This window comes from Cyprinodon tularosa, unplaced genomic scaffold, assembly GCF_016077235.1.
Source record: "Cyprinodon tularosa strain WSP-4 unplaced genomic scaffold, ASM1607723v1 ctg723, whole genome shotgun sequence".
NCBI lineage: Eukaryota > Metazoa > Chordata > Actinopteri > Cyprinodontiformes > Cyprinodontidae > Cyprinodon > Cyprinodon tularosa.
The window spans coordinates 467,115-494,631 of record NW_024039478.1 but is presented as its reverse complement, the minus strand read 5'-3'; the positions used below and the strand labels follow the sequence as shown (position 1 = coordinate 494,631).

General features: G+C 37.0%; 4 protein-coding genes across 5 annotated transcripts; all 4 read right to left on the bottom strand.

Moving 5' to 3' along the window:
• Positions 1-4,403: 4,403 nt before the first annotated feature.
• On the bottom strand, positions 4,404-7,615 carry pvalb8 (parvalbumin 8). Of its 2 annotated transcripts, none has more exons than XM_038269203.1 (5): positions 7,407-7,615; positions 7,044-7,129; positions 6,112-6,244; positions 5,591-5,700; positions 4,404-4,693 (listed from the first exon to the last, which is right to left on the bottom strand). In XM_038269203.1, the coding sequence occupies exons 2-5, from the start codon at positions 7,102-7,104 to the stop codon at positions 4,668-4,670; spliced, it is 330 nt and encodes a 109-aa protein (XP_038125131.1). In that variant the 5' UTR covers positions 7,105-7,129; positions 7,407-7,615; the 3' UTR covers positions 4,404-4,667. The 2 variants fall into 2 exon arrangements, with proteins under 2 accessions (XP_038125131.1, XP_038125130.1); XM_038269202.1 differs by having other exon boundaries at positions 7,044-7,111; positions 7,407-7,595.
• A 5,234-nt stretch (positions 7,616-12,849) lies between these two features.
• On the bottom strand, positions 12,850-15,501 carry LOC119772674 (parvalbumin beta-like). The gene is made up of 5 exons (XM_038269207.1): positions 15,344-15,501; positions 14,705-14,771; positions 14,458-14,584; positions 13,234-13,343; positions 12,850-13,136 (listed from the first exon to the last, which is right to left on the bottom strand). The coding sequence occupies exons 2-5, from the start codon at positions 14,763-14,765 to the stop codon at positions 13,111-13,113; spliced, it is 324 nt and encodes a 107-aa protein (XP_038125135.1). The 5' UTR covers positions 14,766-14,771; positions 15,344-15,501; the 3' UTR covers positions 12,850-13,110.
• Positions 15,502-17,004: 1,503 nt separating this feature from the next.
• On the bottom strand, positions 17,005-19,270 carry LOC119772672 (parvalbumin beta-like). The gene is made up of 5 exons (XM_038269204.1): positions 19,121-19,270; positions 18,360-18,426; positions 18,066-18,198; positions 17,715-17,824; positions 17,005-17,298 (listed from the first exon to the last, which is right to left on the bottom strand). The coding sequence occupies exons 2-5, from the start codon at positions 18,415-18,417 to the stop codon at positions 17,273-17,275; spliced, it is 327 nt and encodes a 108-aa protein (XP_038125132.1). The 5' UTR covers positions 18,418-18,426; positions 19,121-19,270; the 3' UTR covers positions 17,005-17,272.
• Positions 19,271-22,685: 3,415 nt separating this feature from the next.
• On the bottom strand, positions 22,686-25,176 carry pvalb5 (parvalbumin 5). Its single transcript, XM_038269205.1, has 5 exons — positions 25,019-25,176; positions 24,485-24,571; positions 23,406-23,538; positions 23,100-23,209; positions 22,686-22,950 (listed from the first exon to the last, which is right to left on the bottom strand). The coding sequence occupies exons 2-5, from the start codon at positions 24,543-24,545 to the stop codon at positions 22,928-22,930; spliced, it is 327 nt and encodes a 108-aa protein (XP_038125133.1). The 5' UTR covers positions 24,546-24,571; positions 25,019-25,176; the 3' UTR covers positions 22,686-22,927.
• Between the last annotated feature and the right edge of the window lie 2,341 nt (positions 25,177-27,517).

Below are 27,517 nucleotides of genomic sequence, written 5' to 3'. Positions count from 1 at the left end.
AGCCAGAAAGTTTGACATCCTGCAGTTCTCCATTTCCAGATACTTGTTGCTTTTGTATATTAAATGTTGAAGTTAACTTGTTTTCCGTGTGATGTTGCATGTGAGTAAAATGCAATAAACCGACATGACAGAATCATCAGGCCAGTCTGATCCAGCAGAATCTCGCTTGAGCCCTGGCTCTGAACGTCGAGCAGGTGAAACTGGAAGGAGTTGGGGATTCTTGTTACAATGTTAACAATTTTTCAGTCAATCCCGTAGGTCTTTTTTGTTTAAAAAGGATAAAATCTCATTTGTGATCAGTTTATAGACAGCCCTGCAGTGGGCTGAAGCAAGGTTTGGGGGTGAGTTTCAATTCCAAAATCCCTTTGACCAATTTATCTCTGCATTCAAACCGACATTCAGAAATACTGAGTCAATTTCTGACACTTTCAGTAATATGGGGAATTTAAAACCAGTAAGTTACAAACTTTCCCTTTGAGTTTTAAACTCTAGCAGCTGCATTGTAGGGGCCTTATCATGAGAAATAATCAACCAAGTCCTGGGGGCTCTGTGGTCCGAAACCGGACCCTGGAACTGGACTTCCAAATCGATTTTATATTTCTGATTTATACTTGCTGCATACTTCATATGCAGGGAGGGGTGTCCCAATTCCTACAGAAGATTACGAAGCCCTGTTGTTCAATTCCAGGGTGCGTGGGGATTGGATGAAGGTTAGTGGTTGAAAGTAGGGGTTGTATTGGGACTGGGTCACAGAAACACTCCTTGGGGTGATGTAGAGATAACAACTTGTTATGGATACTTAGTGACCACTGAGATTGGCATTGGATGTCTTGTTCTTTTTTTGTTTTTTACCTCCACTACCGTTCTACTGACCATAATGTATGTGGATCCTCCACAACACTGCCGGCAGCTATGAAAAGTTTAGAAACGGGTAAATGGGAATTGATTATCAGAAATAAAGACACTCTGACTTAATATACTGTAAACAAAACTAAAAGAAAAAGAAATCCATTCCTTTCAATTGGTCTGATACCCAATAATTGTGCTGTGTTATTTTAAAAGCAAACCAAATAAAAATTAGACAGTTATTTTCATGTTTTTAATGAATAAATTAAATAAAATTGAATAATATTTTTTTCATGTTTAGTTTTAATATATAAAAATAAATAAAGGGCTTTATTTAAGACATTTATCAGAGTGTACATAAGTGAGCAGGGTGGCGCAAATCAAGAGCTTTACAAACGATAACTGAAAACGAAACCTTCTTCAGTGCTTAAACTGCTGCTGTTTGTCTTTTTTCCCCTCAAATTATCTTCTCCACAGAAACAAATCCATACTGTCTTCTGCTCTGCCTCTCACTGTCCTTGAGTCCAGGTAAGCTGCTTGCCACATCACTGCACACTGCTTTCCCACACCAGCATATCCCTCTGTCAGTGTTCATTCGTTGGCTCACGTTTCCTTCCTGTTTATCACTCCCAGCTCGTGAAACGCAAGGGTCACAGATCTACTGTGTGTTGCTTGGGTTGGGTTACCTTTTGGCTTCCCCAGCCTCGCTGCATCCACCCCTACCTCCACCTAACTGCAGAGATTAGAATCAGAAGCCGATAACGGCAGATATAGATGTCTGATAATTTAATTAACTTTCTCAGTAAGCAGTAAGGGCTTTTTATGATATATTTGTTAGATAAACATGCATCAATCTCACTACTGTACTGTGCTATGCCTGTCTATGTTTAGCTTTTATACTGAACTAACTGCAATGTACTTTCTTTTCAAATTTTATGGCATATACCTATATAAAGGAGTGCATACTTGCAAAATGGAAGAAAATAATTTGGTTTGCTTTTGTATTGAGTTATAATACCACAAAAAATTAATAAATAAACACATTCTATCGCCTTTACAACCCAGTATATACTGTTAATCTGGGTTTATATCAGTCTCATTTTGAATATGGCTATGAATGCCACTGAGATTTGTGAAAGAATCTAAATAGGTGAGTAGAATAATAAAAATCAAAAGCATGCTTTCCAACAAAGAGCTGAAGCTGTGAGGCCCACGATAACTCTAGGCTGCAAAAATCAACCGCTCAGTTAGGGTAACTAGTCAACTCAACATGACTTAGTCATGCAATCCACAAGTCTGGCCTGGAGTTGCAGAAAATAAAACACTGCTAAGAGAAATCCAATAAAATCTATACAGGAGTATAAGGTTTGACAAAAGCTATATAGAGCATACTACAAACATATGTAAGAAGATTACTTGTTTAAATTAGATCAAAATACGCTTTCTGACTAAAACCCTTTGGCCAACATGCAAAATGCTATGTGGGGCAGCCTGAACACTCCATCCGCACTGTGAAACCTAAGGTAGCATCTTAATGTCAAAGTGCTCTTTATTCAGACAGAAAACTATTAGAAGCTGGAAAACGTTGCAAGTTTAGTTGAGGTTCAACTTCTAATAGGAATATGGCTGTAAGCAACCAGCCAATTCATATCAAAGTGATTTTAGACCCCTAAATAATCCTGAATTATAGCAGCACTGATATTATATATAAATATATTTTTAAAATACAGCAAAAGCCAAAAAAACATAATCAAATTCATTAAAAAAGTGTTTCTGTGGCTATAATAATCCATGTTTCTTTGAAACTTAAAGATTAATGACTGTTGCTGACACAGTCTTATTATACTGGAAGCTTGTCTGAAGTTGGATGCAGAGCAGGAGCAAGAAGAGAGATTCTGCAGCCATGTTTTACTGAAACATGGCTGCAAGGTCATATCCCCAACTTCAGTGTCTCTCTCTGACAGGCTTTCTGATTTCACAAAGATTGTTTTTCCGATAAATATGTACAACTATGTGCATCTTCTTCAGAAGACTGTTAAACAACAGAGTAGAGTCTTCAGTCAAAAGCTTCTCCAAATTGGGTGAAAGACCAACGGCTACAGAAGATCCTTCCTATTAACATCCACAACAGCACCTGGGGGAAAAAAGCCCTCTGAGTCACTACAACATTTAATTTTCCTTTTGGATCAGTTAAGTTTGATTTGAATAGAACTGGTCTGGTGCAACAACATGTTTAATAGTTTAATATCTTTGCAAGACATTCTACATTATAAATGCTTAAAGTTGTAATTCAGACAACAGAATTATATGGTATTAACTTGTTTGTGATTGAACAAGGTTTAAGTCATGTTTATAAATGTGTTTCACATCACATTTAAATCCTAACTATGTTGTTTGTGTCAAAGTGTTTTTAAGGTGTTCACTTTTTAAAGTTTGATAGTTTTAGGAAACTCCTTTTAAAGATTCCAAGTCATTCAGATAATGTATCTATCTTTAATTTCACCCTTGGATATTTTTAAGGCTATGATGTAAGCTATTTTAATGTAAAATGGTCACAAAAAAAGAAGCAAGCAAACATATTTTGGATTTAATAACATAATGAAATAAGTAATGCTTCTGTTTTGCAAATATATATTTCTATTACAATATACATTTGTCATTGAAACTACCTTAAATTGAGCTGCAAAAGATATGACTGTAGTATCTGCATTAGTGACTGTGACCTCATGCTAATACCAGGGTATATCCCATGGGGTAGCTGTGAGTATAAGGTGTGTGCTGTAATAGTCAGGTTCACCCCTGCAATCTAGGGATAATTGTAACAACATTCAAGTGGGAGCTCTAAAGAAACGCTACTCTATATTTCGATGGGTGGGAGAAGAGTGAGGTACTTGTTAATTTTAATTCCTTGAATCCTGTAAGTAGAGAGTAAAAATACAGTTGAGAGATCATTTGAACGTGTGGTCAAAGGAGGAACTTCAGAGTAGCTGATAAAATAAACTGATGTTCCTGAATGGGACTGTGCTATTGCTCACTTACTCGTTTCCATTTGACTTACCACAGAATGTGCATATTTACATCTGTGACGGGATACTTTTTGCATGGTTGGCTGTCTATATCTAAATTCATATTTGATTTTTGCAAATGCAAAGGTTTTTTTGTGCGTCTGTGTTTTGTTTCCCAGCTGGAGTTCATTTACAAAGCTGAGGTCAGGAGTTACTCGATCTGACCACAGTGACACTCAGGTGGTCAGCAAGGTCACCCCTCCTGCTGCTTTTCCCCTGGTCCCACAGCTACACAGATCTATGAAATGTTTGCCATCTATACACACTCATATCTTTACTGTACATTCACTGCCAACTAACGTACAAAACACACTGATACTGTGTGGGAGAAAAGCAGAACTGCTTATCTAAGGACACTTCTAGAATGGAAAAGAACAATGCATCTTTTAAAATGGAAATAACAGCATTTTCTATCATTTTTTGTGTCTGAAACACTTGCAGTCAATTTAAATATGCTGCTCTTATAAATACGAGAAAAACAAGCCATTAAAATTAGGTTTTATCCTTTTATTTTAGCAGTTAAGTGCTTATTAGTTTTAGCAACTCATATTTATGATGGAACTGATAGATATAAAGAACAAAAAAGCTAATGCATGACAGGCAAGGAAGGGTTAGTTGACAACACTTTTGTGAAATCATGACATTGGAAAGTGGTTTTGTTTAACTACAATAAAAATGAATACAGTAGGAGCCCTTTAAGTGTCATCTGGCGGCGGTCGATAGAGGTCAGATGTAGATGAAGGGGTTTCCGCCAGTTTAGGACAAGACCAAAGCCTGAAACTCTGTGAGAAAAAATAAAATATATTTTATAAACCCAATAATTTATTTTCCGGTACCTATCAATGAAATTTGCAAGAGGAAAACTTGTAAAAAAAAATAATGCAAATTACAGCAGCAACGTTTAAATAATGAAATAACAGTGTATTAAAGACAAAATCATCCAATGATTTAAACATATTCTTTCTCTATTCATTTCTAATCTATCAAACTGTACTCAGTCCCAGTCAACTTTTATATGCGGCTCCTTGTAGGTTTGAAATGGTTTAAACACTTAAATGAGATTTTAGAGAGATTAGATTTTGGCCCCATTTTATTTACATATATGACTGAGAACCATCAGACGATTCTGAGATCTGTTGCAAATCTTTCTTTCTAATATCAGATATTTGAGACATATGGGCTGCATAGTGACGCAGTTTGTATCACTGTTGCCTGGGTTTGAATCCCAGCCTATGGTCTTTGTACATGCCCCCCCCAGACCAAAAATCATGACTGTTAGGTCGTTTCATGACTCTTAACGTGTTACTCTATTTATAAATGTTTGTATGTTTCTTTTTTGTGCAGCGATGTACTGGCAACCTGTTATGGTGCAACTTGCCTTTTGTTCAAAGACTGCTGGAAATAGGCAACACCCCCCTATGACCCTAAATGACAAACTTTATAAGATAAACAGATTTACATTGTAACTGGTGTTGCAAACACACCCTGTATTTTGTCAACAAAGTCCCATTCAGGGATCTCATTTGAAGCGAAAGCCTGACTTTTTCCCTAAAGACTAAGTAAAATCTACATGAGACTGGTACATAAAGGATTTAGCTATGTAGTCGTCTGTTTTAAGTACAAAATGATATTTATTTGCATTCTAGAATGGGAAATTGCATAAACTCAGTTATTCTTACCTTGGGCTCCAATTCGGCCATCGCTATCCCCATCAGCAGCTTTCAGGAAGGCTTTGGTCTCCTTGTCCGTCAGGACCCGAGCCCCAGGGCAGAACCTCTGGAGGAAAAACCTGATGGGAGCAAATGAAGATGTATAAAGCCAGAGAAATCTTTCTCCAAGAAAACTTGGGAAATAAAACTGACATCTGATATTCTGAAGCAAACATTTTCCGACAAGAAAGAATAGGCATAGTCACATTAAACACCGGACCTTCTTGATAATGAGTTTTTCTGATTGTGGTTTCATTTAATGTAGTAAGAGAGAACATTTTCCCAAAATATGGATAGTGTCTTAATCCCTCACTGCCAGATAAAAATCAATTGAATAGTTGCAAGATTCCAAGTGTTTAAAGAATTTGATTAACTATTGTGTAATTCTGATGTAACATTCCAAAGGATGACTGAACCAGCCATTGATTGCTTTAAGGTTTATGTTTTGTAGAATTACTAAAGCAAAAATTGCAGTTTGCCAAAGGACTCACTTCAGCTCTTCCTCCTCAATAAACCCACTGGCATCATTGTCCAGAATCCCAAAAACCTTATTCACATCCTGTGGGCTCTTCTTGGCGAGGCCACACAACTGGAAGAACTTCTTTGGGGAGAAAGAGTCCGGAGCTGCAAGACAAGGCATACAGATTAGTAAAAGTCCTGCTGGGTTGTAAAAATAATCACAAAATAGTTGTATAGAAAAGCTTTCTCTTTTTTTTTTGGGGGGGGGGGGGGGGGGGGGGGGGTTATTCCTGTTCAAAATGTAAAAATATAACAAACGTAAGACTAACTATTGAGAATGCATTCAAATTCTGACTATTTACATACATGACAAAGTTTAGGGTAGAAAAAGTTGTGCTCATATTGTATATTTTAATGTCGTGCCTGTAATTTTGCGCAAATCTATAATTAAAAAGTTTAACTGAAAGTTCAGCCATATACTTTACATCCTGCAACCCCATGTTTTTAAAGGATTCTTGAATATGTTTGTCGAAATCTTTATGCTTTTGGCATAACTTTCCTCCCTGCTACTGTTTTAATTAAAGTTTAGTGATCTAAGTCTTTGTGTATTTTAAGTACCTCCTTTATTTATTTATTTTTTAACTAATATTTCCTGAGTTGTGTCTTTATTACCACAATAAAACAGATGCCCTCACAAAAAAATGTTTTATATGACTGCATATTTCAAATATATGACCATATGTTCTCTGACTGAGTTTGGCATGTTGTATTTACCTTTTCACATACAATGCTGGAAGAAAAAAAATCCCACCTGATCTCCATATAACCAGGAAAATGTCCCAAAGTAGAAATGATAGTAAAATACAAACAACTATAAGCACTTTTAATAAGAGCTTATTTCTAAACTATTATCAGTGGGCTGCATGGAACCTAGGTACAAAGATATAATAGTGAAAAGGGATACCTTGGCAGTCCTTGATGGCATTGTCAACGGCATCAGCAGAAAGGACAGATGAGATCGACATTTTATTCCTGTCGGAAGAACAGCCTCTGTGAATTATTTAGCTACAACTTTAGACAGGTAGCCTACTATGCAAAAACAACAACAAAATCTTTAAAGGCGACGAAAGAGACTTAAAAAAAAAAAAAAAAAGATAGAAACTTTATAGGGAACTTTTAGTAATGTTTGTATTTATTTTACCTAAAAAAAAAAAAAAATCTGAATCCGTAAATTGTGTCAGACTAAAATCTGCGTTAAAATGTAAAATAGTTTAAAATGAAATTGCAAAAGAAAGAAGGGAACTCCGGTGCGTCCTCTGCAACTTACCGCGTTGGGATTTCTGCCTGGTCGGTCGGTGATGCAGCTGAGAGGTGAAGCTGTGTGGTGACTGCTGTCCGTCAAGGTCGATTTATATAGGTCTGATTGCAGTGACAATAGGGTTTGCTTGAGTTACCTGACTATGGATCAAATTCTGACTGCCCGCCCCTGATCCGATTTCCCAGCTAACTAATTAACCTTTACTATTTATAACGCACAGGAGCGCAGAGATCGGAATATGGACTTCCGGAATGCCCTTTGTGCAAAATAAATAAATAAATAACAACCATTCTGCGAGGAAAGTTTCCTTTTTCTCTACCTCCGCCTCCCCTCCATCATCCAATCCTACCCAGTTTAATTCCAGGAAACAGGACAGGATGAAGCCACTGTCTCTCTCTCCCTTGTCCTCCTCCGGTGTCTACTACCATCACCTTTTCATTTAGACATTTAACAGGAAGAGAAAAACAAGGGAAATAAATATTTTTAATAGACCTAAAAAGTATCTTGACTTATGTGAAAAAAAAGTGCGCGATCCCACAAAAACTTGTTTATAAAAGATCAAATATCACCATAAAAACATGACCCGTGCTTTGTAGTGTCCTCATTGACAAGTGGCATAGCGCTCTTAAAACTGTTTTATTGCTGGTAATGATTTATTGTTTACTGAATGGGATTAGGGCCACTGGAAAAAAAAAAAAAAAGTTAACAGATTTTAAAATTATATTTCAGTATAATATGAGAAAAAAAGTCACAATTCTGACTTTAATCTCAGATATCTGTCTTTTTCTCACAATTCTGACTTTTTTTTCACAAAGTTCTGACTTTAATCTCAGAATTCTGACTTTTTTTCTCACAATTCTGACTTTTTTCTCACAATTCTGACTTTAATCTAAGAATTCTGATTTTTTTTCCCCCCTCACAATTCTGACTTTAATCTCAGAGTTCTGTCTTTTTTCCTCAGAATTCTGACTTTTTTCTCAGAATTCTGACTTTATTCTCAGAATTGTGGATCTTAGTAATGTAGAAGGGCACCATGAAGGAAGAGATGTGGGAGCACTCAGCTTCACTGACAAAGATGTGAGTTGTTTGTGAGGGCCAGTAACACACTGGTGAAAAATGAAGGAATTAGGCGACTTTTTATGTGCCCGAGGGCCCCAGGAGATGCTATTTCATTAATGGAAGAGCAGAAGGTGATTAAAACAAGAGAGCTAGTTTAGTCTCTAAAACAGACATGGCTACTGCTTGATGCTAACATGTTTGTTAGCTGTCAGAATTCTGAGATTAAAGTCAGAATTCTGAGGAAAAAAGTCAAAATTCTGAGATTAAAGGCAGAATTCTGACTTTTTTCTCATAATATACTGAAATAAAATTCAAAAATCAGTTTACTTTTTTTCTTCAGTGGCCCTAATCCTCTTCCGTAGTTGTCCCATTGGCGGATGATGAAGAATATTTATTCTCTGAAGGGGAATGTGAGACTGCGCAACGAGCAAATGTGCTCAACAGTGCTGTTTAATGTTGCTTTGTCCTTTATTTTTATTTGTGTACGTCTAATTGAATGTTTGAATCATTTGGATTACAGAAGCTCGCACTTCATGTACAATTCACAAAATCAAAGTTAAGAACAATCTTTGTAGTGGTGCGCTCTCGTGTGCCTCGGTCAATAAATGGCACAGTTCTTACACACTGGTTGGTCTAAAAAAATAACACCCGCACATCCCATACACGATAGAGCAATGTTAATAATTATGGGTAGGATATCAGAATTTTAGGTCGCAAATAATATACTTTTATATTCTGTTTTTCCACTGTAATCAGCATGAAGTAGACTTCCTATCGTTATGCACTGCAAAACCCAAAACTTCAATTTTAACAGGTCAGTTCCCATGCTTTTCTAAGAGTACCTCTGAATCAATAAATATGAGTAGAATTTACAGCTAGATATTTTTTGGGGAGAAAATTCACCCCAAAATTTTAAAAAGTACTTACAAAATTCGATTTTTGTGGTAAAATTGTGATTTTTGAGGAAGTGTCCAATGTCCCCAAGTCAGAATAAAACATGTGAATGTACAAGGACAAAAATACTTTTTCTGTAAGGTAGTTCATTAATTTTACAGACCATAAATTTGACAACTTTTGCAGAAATTATGGTGACCCCCCCACCCTGGATAGCTACACTGAAAAAAATAAAGCAACTGCTTTTGCCATTTAATTCATCATATATAGTTACTTTAACACAATTGTTTTATTTCCTACCCTGCTAACATGCAACAATTTTGTTAAAGTAACTGATGTGCAAGGGAGTGAGACTCGATTCAGCTTTATTTTTGTGCTATTCAAAATCTGCGGCCACCTTGGCTTAAGCTTAAACTATGATAATGTAGTGAATCTTATTAATTTAAGGCTTTTCCCTCCTCTTTCTCTTCAGTCCTACATGACGACCATCTTGTTAGTGAGGCCTCTCAACCCAACAGTCGGTGTCTGAGCCGTGCTGGTGAAGTGGACCAAACTGAGAAGGTAAATGGAAACTCAATCATATTACTGTGACTGTGAGTGAAAAAGAGACCAAGGACACAGGTTGGAGAAGAGTGATGCAACTTTACCTAGAACAGGTGCATGATGTCATGCCCTCCTTTGATAGCACCTTAACTATACTGTTACAGGACAATCATTTATTTATCTACATCTGCTAGTGCTCTGTAAGAGTGAGGACAGAGAGACAGGACGATGTGTTTTCTCACCTGTCTGGGCAAAGGAGTCTGACAGATCAGTGAGAGAAAACCAAGTCATTGTTAGACATGCTGTTTCTGTCTCTGCGTTACATTAAAAGAAAGTATTTCATTAAATGGTTCTTTGTTTACCACACCATGATAATAAACTAATAGTTACTTTGAAGATAAGCTTTTTATTTAAAGCTTGCAATAAAAAACAAAACAAAGCTGAGGAGTGGTGGCCTAGTGGTTAGGGCATTGCACTTGTTCCCAGAGGGTCTTAGTTCAAACCCCACTCCCATGGATTGCCACTCTGAGCAAGACCTTTAACTCCACACCACTCCCTGGGTGCCACACAATGGCAGCCCCCTGCTCCCCAAGGGGATGGGTTAAATGCAGAGAGTTAATTTCCTTGCTTCGTACTTGTGACAGTAATGACAATAAAGTTTCAATCTTCTATTCTTGTTTGTTTTCCAAAATCTGAAGTGTACATGTCTTTCTTCCCTTATCTCATGATATCTCAAAATAAAATTCAGTGAAACACGGCTACTCTAGAGGTTTTTGGAAAAAAAACAGAATCATCATGAAGTTAGCTCTGAGCAGTCATCCAGCAATGGAGAAAAACTCTACAAACTGGAAAAATACTAGAACATGGACATGTACGCTGATTAGAGGAGCAGCCAAGAAGTCCTTGGCGTACGTGCAAAGATCCTGAGCTCAGGTGGGAACATTTGTCCAAAGAAAATTGTTAGTTTTCACTTGACCATCCTATCATTAACTGAAAAGTGGCACGAAGAAGTTCCTGTTGAAATAACGCCAAAGGATTTTGAGTAGTTTTCCATAAGTCCTGTAGAGGGGTGCACTGGTCAAATGACCAAAAGTGGACTTTTTCATTTCCTTTCAAAATGCAATGACTCGTCGACAAAAATACCCTCAGTTAAAACATGCAGCATCATGCTTTGGAGATGTCCTTGCCAGCAGATGCAGAAAAGCTGGTTAGTTCATGGAAAGATGGATGGAACATAGTACAGGGCAATCCTGAAGGGAAGCGGGTTAGAGGCGGCCAAAATTCTGCGACAAAGGTTTAGCCCCAGTCAAAATACCTTCTTGCTTTACATTGCTGTTCACTATCCAGTCTGACAGAAGTGCAAAGCTGGTAAAGTCATACTCAAAAAGTCCTAAAAGTAATTGCAAATGTGAGTAATTGTAAAATGCGTTTTCATAAAGACATTTTATCGCATCTTTTCACAGGAAAATACTCAACCAGGAGGCATTTATGTCTTTTTTCACTTTCAACAGTCTTGGGTTTTAATAAAAGGGAATGGGATTTGTTAGTTTGAATGGAGAGCAGGTTTGTGAAATTTGATGAATCACTCTTAAAAAGGTTGTAAACTTCAAGACCATATTGTGGTTTATCACGACAGGTTTCAGTTCCATCAGTTCTTGCCATCAGGTCAACCAAAACAAAAGATAAATGCACATGCAAACACTACATCAAAACAGTCTGAATAGCTGTCATCCCAGAAATAGGGCTAAAGATGAAGCACAGGGAAACCTGTTGGCTGAAGACAGGCAGACTAAGTTTTTGGATTATTGGATTCGTGCCCTGTGTCCTGTGGTCTGATGAGACAAGTTAAACTTACATTGGAAGTAGAAAGACAAGTTTGTCTGTCTTAGACTCAGGCATGTTAGTGGGAGCCTCATGGTTCTATGTTGCATGCAGTTTTTAATAATTCCCAGCTCCTTGATGTGATCAGGTTAAAAAAATTTATTTCAATATAATATAATATAATAAAATAGGTATGAAAATGTAAGGTAATGTAAGTTTGTAAGCTACCATACAGCGAAGGCCCACTGTTCAAATAAAAAAAAACATAATGTAAATCAACTGTCATTTCTTTCCCACTGAAATCAAATCTGTGATGTACAGTATTTGATTGCAACATGACAAAATAAAAAAAAAGTGCAAAGCACAAGACAAATACTTGTATTACTTTAGTAAAAAATAAATAACAATAATAATGCAACAAAACAAAAACTACACGAACAAAATAAAATAGAGTAAAATGAATATGAAGGAATCTACTTAAAAATGGGCAAAAGAAAAAAAATCCCTTGACTGATGTCTTTTTCCAATGCTTTGAGATGGTTAAAGTGTACCTTAGAAGTATCTCAATACTTCCATCTAGTGGCTAAAGGAAGGAGCTACATAGAAGAACACATGATTCTTTCTGACCTCATTTGAAATGTGAGTTTCTGTGCTTACTGATATACCAGCAAATGGCAAGGTATGCTTTGTAAATCTTTGTAAACATTTAATTAATTCCTTAGTTAAAGCTTTGGTCTCTATAACTTAAGTCAAGGATAATGAGAAACGATCAAGCACACAGCTGCATAATGGCAAAGGATAAATGAAAGTATATTATAGATGAAATGCTCAAATGAGTGTGTTTTGGTATGGAGCGACCTCTGGTTATGTGCCACAAATGGCTCTTTAGTTAGCTACTTTCTACCTAATCCTATCCAGATATTATTTAGAAACTGAAATGACTTTACGTGTGGGCAAGGGCAAAGACTAGATAAATCACTTTTTAAATCTGGATGTTTAGAACAATATATGCAAAAAATCTGTGGTTTTGACCCTCTGAACTCGAGGTATATGTTTTTGGGTTAAGAAATTTGTTTCCTTTTCTCTAAACAAATAATCAGTTTATAATCGGTTTTATAGATGAAATAACACAAAACAAAGAAATAATTATTTTATTGTCCTTTTATCTTTAGTTCCTGGAAAGTGCATAGATTTTACAGTTAGCAAAATTCATATTTAAGACATGAACACAACCGAGCAACATTCAAAATCATCATCTTTTGGACAGTGTGTTGTATATATGAGGAAACGTCCCTTAAGCAAATGTATAAAAATTGTTTATATTCAGATGAAATGGGGGGAGGTCGATGTGGGCATTGTTGTTCCATCAGAGCATGTGTTGTTGGTCATGTTGTCTTTATGCCTTAACCAAGGTAGAGAATTCTGCAGGGTGGACAGAGAAACAAACAAAGTTGAACTTTAGTTTTTTTTTAATGAAGGATGTCTAATGAGTGTTATAAACTTTCTGTGGTGAACGTACCGTCAGCACCGATCTTGCCATCACCATCAACGTCACCAGCCTTGAGGAAAGCCTTGGTCTCAGCATCGGTTAGTGCGCGGGCACCTGCCTTGAAGTTCTGCAGGAACAGCCTGTAATAAACAAAGATAATGTTTACTCACCAGAATTGAACAGAACACACTTCAAATAGACCAAGTCAGGCAGTTTTCCATAAGTGTTAAATCAATGCAGAGGCAAACATAGCCCTTAGAACACTAGAGATCTATGGACATCTTTATTTTGCGCTATGCAAGGTCAACTAGTCCTTGTCTTTATTAGCTGATTTTATCTAAGACCTAGAAGACATTAAAAGTCCATATAGTATGGCGCATTTGAACAACCCTAAAAACTTTTCAGCCACATTTAGCCACTATAATATGTCTTACTGTCAACGTCCCTCTTATGTCAACACATTTTGGCTTGGCTTTGAAGGGGTCAAGTTCAGAGTATTTTGAAAGGAGCCACCAGATGGGATTTAAAAAGCAACAACAGAAAATGTAATGCTGCTATTTGATTAGGTGTATAAGTAAAGCAGTGGGTAGGCTGCTATCAAGGACAGAAGTAAAAATCTTTATGTATTATCTTACAACATATTGAAACATTAAAGTAAATAAATGAATATTCATAAACACTGTTAAATATTGAAGACTGTTTGGATGGGGGGCTTCTCAGAGGGTAGCACTGCTGCCTTGCAGCAAAAAGTTTCCGGATTCAATTCCTAGCCTGGTGTCTTCGCTTCTCCAAATCCTCTTTAGGTATGAGTATGTGCGTGAATGGTGGTTTGTCCTCTTTGTCTCTGTGTTGCACTGCGATGGCTGGCGACCTGTACAGGGTGTACCCTGCCTCTCGCCCATAGACAGCTGGAGATACCAGCACCCCTCGCAACCCCACCAGGGATGAAGCATGACAGAAAATGGATGGATAGATGGATGTTTGGATGGGGCTCCACTAGATCTATAGGATAGTTATTGCTTTTTCTGACACCACTCACTGCTACGGAATTGTATTTCATTGCATTTTTAATATAAAATTATCAACCCGCTCTTAAATGTGTGACATGTGTATGTAAAACAAATTATTCCCCACTTTACTATTCTTTGTCAGTCAGCGCTGCCTATCACTATAATGTTTCATTCCTAATATATGGTGAAATTAGGCCAATAGGCTTTAACTTGAACAGCTTTAAGCATTCAATTATTTTCTTACTTCAGCTCATCCTCCTCAATGAAGCCACTCTTGTCCTGGTCAATGATGTAAAAGGCCTTCTTGACATCATCAGCACTCTTTCCAGCTAGACCGCAAGTCTTGAAGAATTTCTTGTAGTCGAATGCATCTGCACATGAAATCAGAAGAGCTTATTATCCTGCTAAAGACCAAAATAAAAAAAAGCAGTAGAGATAAATAAAGTTCATGGTACTTAAAAAGCACAGATAGAAAGCATTGAATGAAATACCTTTGGACTCATCCAGGGCTTTAGTAATGTCAGCATCATTCAGTACACCTGCGAAAGCCATTTTGATCTGCAAGGATAAAATATTGATTACCACAAACTTTCTTAAAAACAGTTCACCTTAAAGTGAATGTTATATTTATATAAAGGACATGGTTATTGGTCCCCTGATAGAAAAAAATCAAACAATCTAAAGAAATTTTAGGTGAACCACATAAAGTTAACAACATGTGCTGCATACACAAAAAGAATATAATGTTCTGTCTTGTGTTATCTTTAAGAGATTAAACAAGACTAGAGAGGGTCCAGGTTTTAAATAAGTCAGTCCAATTCTCTCTGAAGTGTACGTTTGGCATTTCTTGATTCCTTCCAAGGAGCTGAGCCTTACATGTGCAACTATTGCAAGATGCTGAGGTTTGACCAATAATCCATGTCTCCCCCATCTCTCTCTTTTTTTTTTCTTTACAACTGATGCTCCCAAAGGTTGCAACTTAGTCTATTTCTTTAGATGCTGCATTGCAGTGGGAAGTCCTCAGTAAACCCCAGTGTAGAAAGAATAATTAAAAAGGTTTTCTCAAAGATGCAAGGCTTGATGCAAAATCCATATTTTCTCTTCTCTTTCCTTTCTTCATTCAGACTCACCTTAGTTGTATCTTTTGCTTTGTAGGGTACAGATGACACAGACAAGACTGGAGTCGACTGCAGTGACCATCCCAGTGCTCCTTATGACCTTTTATATACTCTCAGGCTGTGGAAATCTGAAGCATAAGATAACTGACACCGTGCTGAGGAGGAGGAGTAGGGGAAGAAAAAGGAGGGCCTCGTACTGCAGACAGATCTATTTTAAGTTTCAAAATTGAAGACGCTTAAAAGGTGCGTTTGAAAAAGTCTTTAATGTCCCTAGCTGCTAAGAATAGGCCAGCGCACTGCTGAGGTGGGCGAATTGGAAGGGCTGTTGGCAACCCACAACCATATTCATGAGGATACTGAAAATGCATGCATTACAACTGGAGTAAGTTGGATAAACTGATTGTTTTACTACTTTTATCACTTACAAGTTGCACAATATGTTATAATCTGTTTTTGTTTTATTTTGGGTCTTAGGTTTAATTTTGAGTAGACCATATTTTTTGTTACTAAGGTATTGTTTGTATACTGTGTGGAATGCATTATAAATTCATTTTGTGATTTGTGATTGTGTGATTTGTCTTAAATGGGTGTATGTGATCCTCCTTTGAATAAATATTTCATTTTTTTCTTAGACCATTTATATTTTTCTGTTTTAATGGTGAATAATGTTTACAAATGGCTAAACAAATCTTAGTCAGTCCTATTTTATCTACCTTATCCTGATCTATGCTATGGGCTATGGAAAAAATATTTATTCTAGAGGGCAGATAACATTCTGTACATACTGCTCTGTTTTGTAAGAGGCCTGTTTTGTTTTTGTTTTTTGTTTTTTTTGGGGGGGGTTGTTTGTTTTTTGTTTTTGTTCATTTTATATTAAAACATAGAACAACAATTGAGAACCTTTGAAGAGGGTAAAGCAGTAGAGTTTTGACCCATAGGTGGCAGCACCATGCTGTGGGGTGATTTGCAGTCACCTCTTTCTGTTTTGACCACTGCCTGACTGTAACTAGGTGAGGATATCATCTGATAGGGATGAGGGTTAACATTTTGATGACCAGCAGTGCCCTGGAAATTAAAAACCCATTTGTATTGTAACTTGGCCCTGCAATAAAAATTAGCTGTTTGAACTAATAGCAAGCCCACTGCTGAAACTGTTTCTGCAGTGGGCTTGCAATTGAAGAAGATAAAGTTGGTAATTTGTTAAAAGCCATTGTAACCCTTTGCAGTGGATTTGAGCCAGAATACAGCCTAGTTGCTGAGGCAGCGGCTGTTAATAGCCGTCCTATTGCCACAGCAAATCGTTTAACTGATTATGCAGTACTTGTTAAAGAAATAGATCTTGGACTTGGTTATCTAATTACATGAAGTCTGGCAGCTGTCTATTGCAGAACTCTCTGGATCTAAAGATGCATGTGAGCAAAGCCCCAGGGCAATTCCCAGCACATTTCCAATGCCCTGGCCAATGTCCAGCCACGCTCCCCTTCCCATTAACCAATTATGAGAACAAGTGCCAGGCGAGTCATCTAGCCCATCAGTTAGCACCTCTTGAGCATTCAAGAACCGTGGCAAGTGAGCACTCACTTGACACTGGCTGTGTCTAGTGAGTCCATTGTGTTGAAATGATTTCAGTTAGGAAATGCAGCACACTCAGCCAAAGACTGACCTGAACAAGGTGGCTTCACACCAAAAGAGTATTTATTCCTGGTTTTTCACTCTTCCTCAAAAGTGCAGATGGCGTTGTACAGTTTGCACAAGTCATCATTTATGAACACATAACACAGTTTGAGTAACATTAACAGCAAAATATGTCTTCTATGTTGAGAAACAGTTCGCAGGCAGCTCATAAATAAGGTATAAAAAATATTCTTTCAGCTGTTGATTAATGAATCTTTGAGGAGTTTGCGGTTCCATGAAAAGAAGTGGATGTTGGTCAGTGGAGATTTATGCCTTTACGAGGGCAGCAAACTCTGCAAAGGTAGAGAAAAACTCTGTTAGTTCAAGAAAGAAGAAAATATTTGCAAAAATATACTAAGATAATACTAATTGAGCCAATTCTCATAAAAAAATTACGATTTCTACAACTTAGGGACCAAAGGGAAAAACTCTCAATTGGTATGGTTTTCGGATTGGTAGATGTAACTTTACATAAAAAGAACAAGTAAGGATGTTTTTCCCAGTCTGTTTGCAAGGAAATACTGCCCTGCCTTGTAACAAAAAATGTGCCTTATAGAAAAATAAACTACTACAAAATTCTCTGGAAGGACATCCGCCATTTTTAACATTGGAGATGTCGCCCTTTGGCAGTCAGAGTGCTCAGCGATATCTATAAAGATTTTGAGGTTTTTTCAGGTACTTCATCAAAGTTTATGTGAAGAACCCTTACCATCAACTCCGATCTTGCCATCACCATCACTGTCACCAGCGGCAAGGAAAGCCTTGGTCTCCTTGTCGGTGAGTGCTCTGGCACTGGCAGAGAAGTTCTGCAGGAACAGCCTAACAAGTAGAAAAAACAGTGAGTTTAATTAATGGCAAAAAAGCTTTAATGAATTCTTTAAATGTGTTTTGTTCTTGTAATATATGTACAAGTAAGTCAGAAGATAATCAGTTTGCCTTAAATGAGGCCTTTTTAAATGTACTGATGAAACAACACTGTATTGTAATGTCAGGTTTTCTGAAATCCTAAGGCCAATAGGCTTTGTCTTTAACAGCTTTAAGTCTTCAAGTATTTTCTTACTTCAGCTCCTCCTCCTCTATGAAGCCACTGTTGTCCTGGTCAATGGTGGCGAAGGCCTTCTTGACATCATCGGCAGACTTGCCAGCCAGACCACATGCCTTGAAGAATTTCTTGTAGTCGAAGGAGTCAGCAGCTGAAAGAGCACATTGCAACGTCGTTAGTGCAGGATAGGTAAGAGAGCTGATCGTAAGGTAACTGCATCTGGGAGTTTCTGAGGCTCTGCCTCTCTGTTTACACCTACTTTTCAGTGTAAATATTGCAATGTGCCAATAAAAGAAGAAAGTGAGTTATCACCTGCGCAGCCATCCAGGGCAGCTTTGACATCAGCATCATTGAGACCAGCGAAGGCCATTTTTTTATTCTTGGAAGGAAAAGAAAAGGTGAAAATTAGTATTCTAAATATTAAGAAGTTGTCATGTGGTCATAATGCAAACAGTTTAACTTTGCATATTCATTTATATGCATCAACACAAATGAACATGGAAACACTGCCTGTGATCGGTTCTGTTCTGAATGTATAAAGTCGCACAACAGTAGCTAAGCCCTGAATATAAAATAGTCTTTTCTCTGCTCTAGCTTTAGGTAAGAGTTATCTCATCTTTTACTGTACAATCTCCCATGGTAAATATCCATGCTTCCCCTGAGCTAAAAATCTTCCTTTCGCCTCAGAGTATTTCCTCGCAGCCCTTTACTGACTGTTCATCCCAAAGTGTTAAGCTGTGATGGCACTTAGTAAGTGATGCTTTCCCCAGTAGACCAAATCACACAAACATTAGTATCTGCCGTACATAGAGAAAAAAATCAGATGGCAGCAGAACATATTAATCGCTGCAAAAAACATTATTCTTCCAAAAACACTGATCCTCTGAAACCAAAAGGCCGTCTCTTTTCGTTAACTGAAATGTCCTGAGGTCCGTGTGTTTGCTGTCTATGTTGGCTCCATTTCTCCCTACAGCTGGTAGTCCACAAGGATACCCTTCCTCTGAATCCTTTTCACCCCGGAGTGTGATCTGCAGGAGTCGGGGTAGCATTTAGAAGGTTCCCGTCCCACTCACCTTTGCTCTGCGTTGAGGCGAGTGAAAACCAAGGCGGACTGGAGTGATTGCCAAAAGCCTCTTTCCCCCTCTCTTATATATCCTTGAGCAACACCATTTACAGACGTTTGAGTCTCAGTATCAGGTACCGAGATGCATGGGTTTCGAAAAAATGTGTCTAGTAGCCTAGATCTATTTTTAGGTGAACAAATGAGGATGCTACCATGTGTGCATAGGCCTATAGCTAGACATGTGGAAACCTGAGCAGCTCCGAGACTCCTCGGCTTCATTGCACATGTTGCAATCATATGATGATTTACAACCAAAATCTAAAATGTTGGTTTTGATGTTGAAGACCATAAATTTGTATATGTGAGTGTGCAAGGCATCGGCAGACACTTTATCCTGGGACATGATGAGAAGTCAACACTAAGGACAAGCAGCTTCTTGGTGTTTGATTTCCCGATTACTATAGAGACAAAATAATTCTTTAAGGCCATAGGCACAACTTGCTGCCATGTGCTCTAGATCTCCTGAAAGGATTGTTGAAATGTTACCCTTTATAAAAATGTTGCTGGGATGATCAGCTGTGATTTGTGAGCTTTTTTCTATCTTTGCACCAGGCAGATTATTCTTTACTGCTTTATGAATTTATATTGACAAGCAAGAAAATAATGCAATGAGTTCTTGAAATCTGAATACATCTAAACATGCACATAGTATTCAATCACTTGCTTTTTGGTTATTATAAACTGTATAAATCACAACTATTATTTTCATTTTTCATCTTTCAAATTAAGTAATAGAGCTTTAGACTCCATTGACCTCTGCCTATAGGTAGATTATCCTCTGTGCAAAGCATAGGATACAGTATCTTTACATGAGTTTCAGGGAACCTCCACAGGCAGGGTCACATTTCAGATGTACCAGCACGTCTAAACCGGAACAGGACTTTGAGGTCTCTACTACCAGATATCTGTCCTTAGTAGGCAATCTGCCAATCATCTAGACTATTTTTTGCATCCCAAAGTAATTTTTGTGTAGCTGGTTGACAATTTGATGACAAATCTTATTTTCATTTCGTTTGCTTATTTAGTTGTCAGGCATTTGGGCCCAATAAATATAAAGATTAGATATTTCTAATGGCAGTTAATATTTCAACCAGACTCCCCTGTAATTTGACAGTCACTCTCCAGAAAGATGAACAAATCCTAATAAGGAAATCTGGGTACTTTATTTTTGTAAATCAATAGATTTCAGTAAAGGTGATCTTAGGATTAATTCCAAAACATTGGTAAAATTGGACTTGGAATAATTTAAATTAGAGTTTTATTTTTGCTGTTATTAGCATTATACATCAATCATGTCATTATGTATGCTGTAATATGACATACGATAATTATTTGAACAATGTTGAAATGCATATGAATTATACAGTCAAAATAAATGACAACACCGAAAGAGGAAAATAACTAAGAAACTGCCTCCACATGTGGTTACCAATTACATACTATACAAAAAGAAACATACATATACAAGTGAGTTATAAACAGATGTGCAAAATAAATAAATGTAAAGAGAACAGTTACAAAAGCACATAAAAAGAGAAAAAAATTTGGATATATTTATCTTAGGAATCCACAAGATTGAAAATCAAATAACCCAATCCACCTTTAACACTTTAAAACTATAGTTTTTCTTGGGTACATCTGAGTATGTATTCCATAATTTGGCACCTCTCTACTAAATTGATAACCAAACCCTGAGAGTGAAGTATTCAGTAGAGTGTTGTGCTAGAGCTTGCCTAGATCTACTTAAGAGCCATTTTTAAAATAATTTACCAGTTGTGTGTTGTTTGTTATTACTTTTATAATAAAAAAATACGTATCTGAGAGGTACTGATATCCTAAATATGGAACATTGAATATTGAAGAACAGAAATAAGAACAGAAATATTTTATCATCAAACTAAAGAAGAGCCACTTTGGCAGAATAATTTCCCCTAAGCTGAACAATTTTTATCCAGAGCTTAGTGAGAAATCCAATGCAATTAGATTAGATTAGATTAGATGAGCTTTATTGATCTCACAGCGGAGAAATTCACTGGTCACATATTGGCATAGTAATTAAAGAAGGTGCAAACAAGGAGAAAAAGGTGCATTAAGAATAAACAATATATATACAGTATATCCAGGTACATACAGTATATCAAAAACATTCATGTACATGATCTGCTCTATTGTTGAGCTTGTGTGTATCATGTTAATGTGTTTGCCTATCTTGAAATAAAGAAAAAAAATTTCTTCAATACCCTTAGATTATATTGATTATTTGTCCTAAATAAGTGCAAAGGAGAGTTTATGGACGTGAAACTCAAGACAGGTCTGGGATATGATCTTGTGGTGCTGCAGCCCATCTCTCGATCCTTCATGCTTGCAGCAGAAGGACAGCTTTAAATATTTGTCTGGTGTAAAACATAAAACAGATATCTAGATACAAGAAGACATTTTTACACTTTGGTTCACTCCACTGTACAGAGGTGGTCAGCCGTTCAAAGACAGGACAACATACACATGGGGTAAAGCTATTTGATCCACATACACTCCTGAAGAGTAATTTATAGAGAGCAGTCAACCCAATGATCATATAGATTTTGGTTTGTTGTTGTTTTCGGGGATGTGGGAGGAAGCTGGAATATCTCAAGAGAACCTATGCATGCATAGAAAGAACATTCACAGCCCGGGTAGAGAGCACCCAGATTCAAATCCAAAAGCAAATGACATCTTAGTAATGTGGTGTGCACCTTCAACCTTTCTACGTCAAGATCATGTTGAACTAACTTTTTTCTTTTGCTAGTTTTTCTTTGATCAATTACTCAAGTTCAGGTAAATTGACTGCTGAGTTTTATTTTCTAAATGATATCAGATTGAATTATAACAGATTCACCGTTGGATTTATGTCTGGGCTTTAACTAAACCATTCTAGCAAATGAATATGCTTTTATCTAAATACTTGAAAACCCAATTTCCAAGTATCCTGAAGACAAAAGGTTTTCCTCCAATATTGTCTGGTTTTTGGCTGCATCTATTTTTCCTATAAGTCTGAACAGCTTCTCTATCTGTATTGATGAGGAGCAATCCAAGGTAATACAGCCACCACTAGGTTTAAAGCTTGAGATGGTGTGATCAGGGTGCAGTGCTAGTTTCATTTCTTCCATAGCATTTCTATATATTGTGTTACTGTGCCCAACATGGTTCCTGATCCTTGGTCTTGATGCCGTTCCTCCTGAAATATTCTCAGATAAATGTCTGGGGTCTTCACAAAACAGCTGGATATACACACATTAAGTTATGCACAAGTAAATCCTATTTTCTGATTAGGTGATTTCTGAAAGATTTTAACTTGACTGGGTTTTATTTCAGGTTTTCAGTTATAAGAGTGTTTAATATAAACACAAGAATAATTTTCTCCATAATTTTTAGTTCACTAGATCTGCACCTTTGAATACCTCTAAGAGGGCCTAAGAAAATGTGGCTATGTCTATGAATGAACTCAAACAGACAAAGGAAAAGTCAGGAGACAGTGGTCTAACACCTGAAATCCATTTATTATTCCATTCAGAGAACCAGCTGGATTTGAACACACATATCCAGTTTGGGCCCTTTGTCTGTTAAATGTTTCTAGGTGTTAACACATCAAATGGGAAACAAGCAGGCAGGTACAGAAGTTTAGGGACATTTTTTTTTCCATTATTCATTGTGGAGGGAAAATAATCCCACTGGGAATCAGAAAAGGAGCACAGGGATCTGGTCTTGTGAATTTATTTCTTCAGTTTAAAAGATCACAGAACTCTGCAGGAAGGAGAAAAACAGACAGAAGTTAGTTTCTGCAGAAGAATTTTCCAAAAGCATTTATCATTTTGGCTGCTGTAGGATTATTCTCCTGTGCATATGTTAGTTTTTTTGCATCGCTTTTCTTCCAATTCTCTACAGCAAAATACCGTCTATTCCAATTTTGCCATCACTGTCTTTATCCCCTGCTGCCATCAGCGTCTTTGTTTCGGCCACTGTCAGCTCCCTGGCAGCTGGGCAGAAGTTCTGAAGGAACAATCTAAAAGAGGACCAAACAATAAGCATCAATATATAAACGTTTAGTGGGAATTTCATATCTTTAAAGGGATTTAAATGTGTGGCGTTTCTACCTAAACCTTATGTTTATCAGAAAAACATGATATGCCCTAAATATCTGTGATTTAACTTGTCTTTGGGGAGGGCAAATGTGATTTATGTGGCACAGTTGCCCTTACTTCAGCTCCTCCTCCTCAATGAATCCGCTCTTGTCTTGATCCAGGACTGTAAACACTTTTTTCCTGTCTGTCTCAGACAAGCCAGTCAGTCCAACTTGTGTGAAGAACAACTTGAAGTCAAATGTGCCCGGAGCTACAGTATATTGGTCAGGGAGAGAGGGAGGGGGGCATAAAATGGAGCAACCAGAAGAAACAGACACATGCCTGAGTGAGTGGTCAATTGCTGAATGACATGAAAGAAAGAATAGTGGGAGCCTGAATAGAGATGTCGCTTTTACTCTTTCGCTCAGCTGACTTTCTTTCTTCAGCCAATGACATTTACCAATACACACCCTAAAGCACTTCATGGACTTTGCTCCTATCCTGCTCAAATTGCACAAGGAAAAGGAATATTGCCTCAAGTATTAATACAGACTTAGATGCCAAAAGCTCTTAGCTGGTGGAGGAGCTTTTTATAAGATTCAGATAGCTCAAAGGATTCAGTGTAATACATGTGCAAAATAAATCAATCAATTCACAGATTTACAAACTCTAATGAAACTATTCTATAACCACCTTTATTTAAAATATATCAACTTTTAATGACATTAGAAGTATAGAAATGCTTAAAAAAATGTTCTCACATGCCTTAAACATCCCTAACAGGCAGGTTTGGGTGAATAAAGGGCATAAAAAGCACTGACATTTTCTTTTCTATGGAGCAAGCTATTGAGCTTTGCATGCCTTGCCATGCAGACATAATTGCTAAAGATAAATAATTAAATGTCTCTGCATGTGAGGAGGTTTATAGCTTGCGTGTTTGGGTCAGCTATGCAAATGATGTCTGATGGAAACTCTTTGGTATCATGTTGGTAACTAGTCTCCTGCCTTATGTTTGCCTGGTAACCAGCACAATCCCTGCCTTAAACCCCTTGTGAAAAAACACTGTGCGAGGTTTCTTCCCCTGAGAGAGTTGTCACTGTCTTCTTGCACATATATGCTGTGTGTGTCATAGTGAATAGTTTTGTTGCTTCAATTTTTTTTTTTTTTTTTTAAGTATGTCTTCTTGCATGCAAGTTTTCGCATCTTGTCTGACTCACCTTGACAAGCTTGGACTGCAGCATTGATGTCCTCATCACTCAACATCCCAGCGAATGCCATTTTCCTCAGGGGCTACCTTAGGGAGACTTAAAAAAAATGCATGGAAGAAACACAAAGTGACAGAAGTGGAAACATGCTCTTTTTATATATGATAGCAGTTTCTGTGAGAAATAAGAGCTGTATACTGATTGATTACTCCCTGGGTTTCTATGAAGACATGGAAACTGTTAAGAAAAGGCACCAATTAGCACTAAGTATGTAGTCTTTACAAGTAAGATGACTGCAGTCTAAAATATTAATATTTTAGAAAACTTTGCTGGGCAGAAGAAGAAATTAGCCTAAATCTTCAGAAAATGTTAGTTGAGTATAGAAAATTGATAAAAGAAAAATTAATTGTAAATAGCGTTAAATTGGTAAAAAGAAAAAGAAAAAAAAAGAACAGATTTTTTTTTTACAGATAAGATACAAACAAATACCTCCTACAGTGAAACAGATTTGTCAGCAAAGGATTTGGGAGAAAAAAGGGCACTCACCGTGCGGGTGATGCTTTCACTCTCGGAGCAGATGATGTTGTGGATCTCTGCCTCGTTTGCTATGCACCCGAGTCACAGACACTCTGTTGCAGATTCGTGATCTAGAGAGTAAGAAGCAACCTGACGTATCAGTCCTCAATCCCAGAGAGATTTCCTCCATGCCACGCATTGCCTCCTCCTCCTTCATCAGTTAATCAGAGCAGATAATTCTGTCATTCATAGCCCTACAGTTTTGCAAACTCTCAGTCATATCAGAAACGCTTTATAATAAAAAAATCTGATTAAGACAAATGTTAATTTTTTTACTGTACCATATTTCAAATAGCTGGTGATCTCTAAAAGTGATATAAAGAAGCCTATAAAGCATACTTATGAAATGTTGCAGATAGAAATTTTATTTTTTTAACTCGTAATCAATTCACTTCAACTTTTGTTTGAAAAAGCATGCAAAAATATGCATCTAATCATAGAGTTTCATATAAAACATTGTCTTCTAAAAAAGAAAAGGCCATAGAAAATCATATGGGTATTATTTGATGCCAAGTATCATTTTCAGTTTAATTTATTTTTTCCATTTTAATCACACTATCAAATGTTATTTAGATTTTATATGATAATAGGCCATATTATATAGTATTACTGGGAATAATATGCATGACATTGAAAGTTTTTTGCACCTAAACATCTTAAAAATTTTGTCTGTATTTGTTTTAGGCTGTTTTTTTCCCCAAGATTGCATTGTACTTAGATCGATCCTTTTTCTCATCAACTCTGGCCAGCATATGAAGGATGTCTTAACAGTGATATATAGTGTTAGTTTTTAAACACAATAATGTTTTATGTTGGCTGAAAAAAATAAAGAGGATTTATTCCAGATGTTTTCTGATTAAGCCAGTAATGCAGCTGATAAAAATTGATCATCAGGAAGTCTCTTCTTTAAGAGGCTCTCATACAACAAACCTGGCTTCAATCAGATGCCTCTTCTGCTACACTATAAGGCAGACCCCTATAGAAGATCATTCCTGCCCACAACTAACACTGTCCACTTTTTGATGACATTTATAATCTACTAAAACGTTGTGTTCTTCTTTAAGTTAAAAAAGAACTAAATAAAATCAAACTAAATGATACTTGTCCTCATAATAGATTATTCCAACTGAGCTCTGGCTATATGCAGCTACTCAAGAGTGACTATGGACCTCAACTGGTTTTGAATCAATGCTCTTTTGCCTTGCCTGTAAATTTGGACAGATGAACATCTCTTTGTGGTTTTACAGCTGAGTCATATTTTTTACCATAATAATATGAGGGGTTGAATAACTGTGGAATGTCCAACATACATGTTAAGCATGTTGTTCAGTGAAGTAATTATCCCTTAAACTTCTACCACAACTATAAAACCTATCTGGGGTGTGTTTTCACATATCAGTGCTTTATTTTCTGAATGACATCTGTTAGAGCTCTCTGTAGCAGTTATATGTAAGCAGAGATAAATGAATCTGTACCATTCAGAGCCAGAGCCGTAGCCAGAAATTATTTATAAGGGTGGCCAGGCCATAACCAATGTACACTGAGGGGTGGCCGAAAGTAGATGGGCACCAGAACCTCACTGTCAATCTACACTGTTCCAACAGGAAAAATAACGAACAAAACATCCATATATTCTGAATAAAGACTAACTATACTTTCCTACAGTCTTTGCTAACAAATAGACGCATATATTTAAACATCTGTAATTTCTAGATAAAAGGTATAGTGAATAAAACTCAGTTTTGAGTTCTTGGGCGTAAATCTTTTCCATTGTCATTACTTACGTACTTGTATCAATAAACATTCTGCATAAAATTTATATTTACAAGCACTAATATCTAAATAAATTGATTATTTGATAAGTTTTTATTGATATTGTTATTTATCTCCTAGATGACTTTCAGAGACACATATTTTTCTCTTTGTCCCATATAACACAAAATCTAGTTCTGAAAAGAGCATGAATTATGTACTTATCATCTTTGATGTTAGTATATTGATGTGTATATTTAACCACAAAAAAAATAAATGTTTTGAATATTCCTCTTGAGAGTATTACTGTTGCCACCATCTGTATTAAAGGGGGGAAAAATGGTATGGCTAAGGTGGCCCCCCATCTAGCTCCGCCCCTGTTCAAAGCGTCTGATGTGAGAATCTGCAAAAAGGTTGAAATCAAACGAGCCCCCATTTGTCCACCAATCATATTTCTCTCCCGGTAAATAAAACCAGATATTTATTTATGGGTGGTCGTAAATCCCGAAATAAACATTTTATGCAGGTACACAGTCTTCCGTTGCGTAACAATCACGTCAGCCAAGTGCTTGGGAGTAAAAGGCTTTCCTCGGCTTTGATACAAATCACTGAATTCACTTGACCGATAAGAAAACTACGTGTTGATTGGCTATGCCAGTGTGTCGTGCAGGCTTTCTGAGCCTTGATTGGTTTATGTGACTTTCGGTCATAGGGAAT

Excerpts from the sequence above, each read along its gene's own strand:
- LOC119772672 (XM_038269204.1), bottom strand. The coding sequence starts at position 18,417 with ATGGCCTTCGCTGGTCTCAATGATGCTGATGTCAAAGCTGCCCTGGAT. Across the intron at positions 17,825-18,065 it reads ATAGAGGAGGAGGAGCTGAA|GCTGTTCCTGCAGAACTTCT; the intron begins GTAAGAAAATAC and ends TCTACTTGTTAG. Across the intron at positions 17,299-17,714 it reads TGGCAAGATCGGAGTTGATG|AGTTTGCTGCCCTCGTAAAG; the intron begins GTAAGGGTTCTT and ends CTACCTTTGCAG.
- pvalb5 (XM_038269205.1), bottom strand. The coding sequence starts at position 24,545 with ATGGCATTCGCTGGGATGTTGAGTGATGAGGACATCAATGCTGCAGTC. Across the intron at positions 23,539-24,484 it reads TGCAGTCCAAGCTTGTCAAG|CTCCGGGCACATTTGACTTC; the intron begins GTGAGTCAGACA and ends AATATACTGTAG. Across the intron at positions 23,210-23,405 it reads ATTGAGGAGGAGGAGCTGAA|ATTGTTCCTTCAGAACTTCT; the intron begins GTAAGGGCAACT and ends GTCCTCTTTTAG.
- LOC119772674 (XM_038269207.1), bottom strand. The coding sequence starts at position 14,765 with ATGGCTTTCGCAGGTGTACTGAATGATGCTGACATTACTAAAGCCCTG. Across the intron at positions 14,585-14,704 it reads AGCCCTGGATGAGTCCAAAG|ATGCATTCGACTACAAGAAA; the intron begins GTATTTCATTCA and ends TTTCATGTGCAG. Across the intron at positions 13,137-13,233 it reads TGGCAAGATCGGTGCTGACG|AATTCTCTACCTTGGTTAAG; the intron begins GTACGTTCACCA and ends TCCACCCTGCAG.
- pvalb8 (XM_038269203.1), bottom strand. The coding sequence starts at position 7,104 with ATGTCGATCTCATCTGTCCTTTCTGCTGATGCCGTTGACAATGCCATC. Across the intron at positions 6,245-7,043 it reads TGCCATCAAGGACTGCCAAG|CTCCGGACTCTTTCTCCCCA; the intron begins GTATCCCTTTTC and ends CTTGTCTTGCAG. Across the intron at positions 5,701-6,111 it reads ATTGAGGAGGAAGAGCTGAA|GTTTTTCCTCCAGAGGTTCT; the intron begins GTGAGTCCTTTG and ends TGCTCCCATCAG.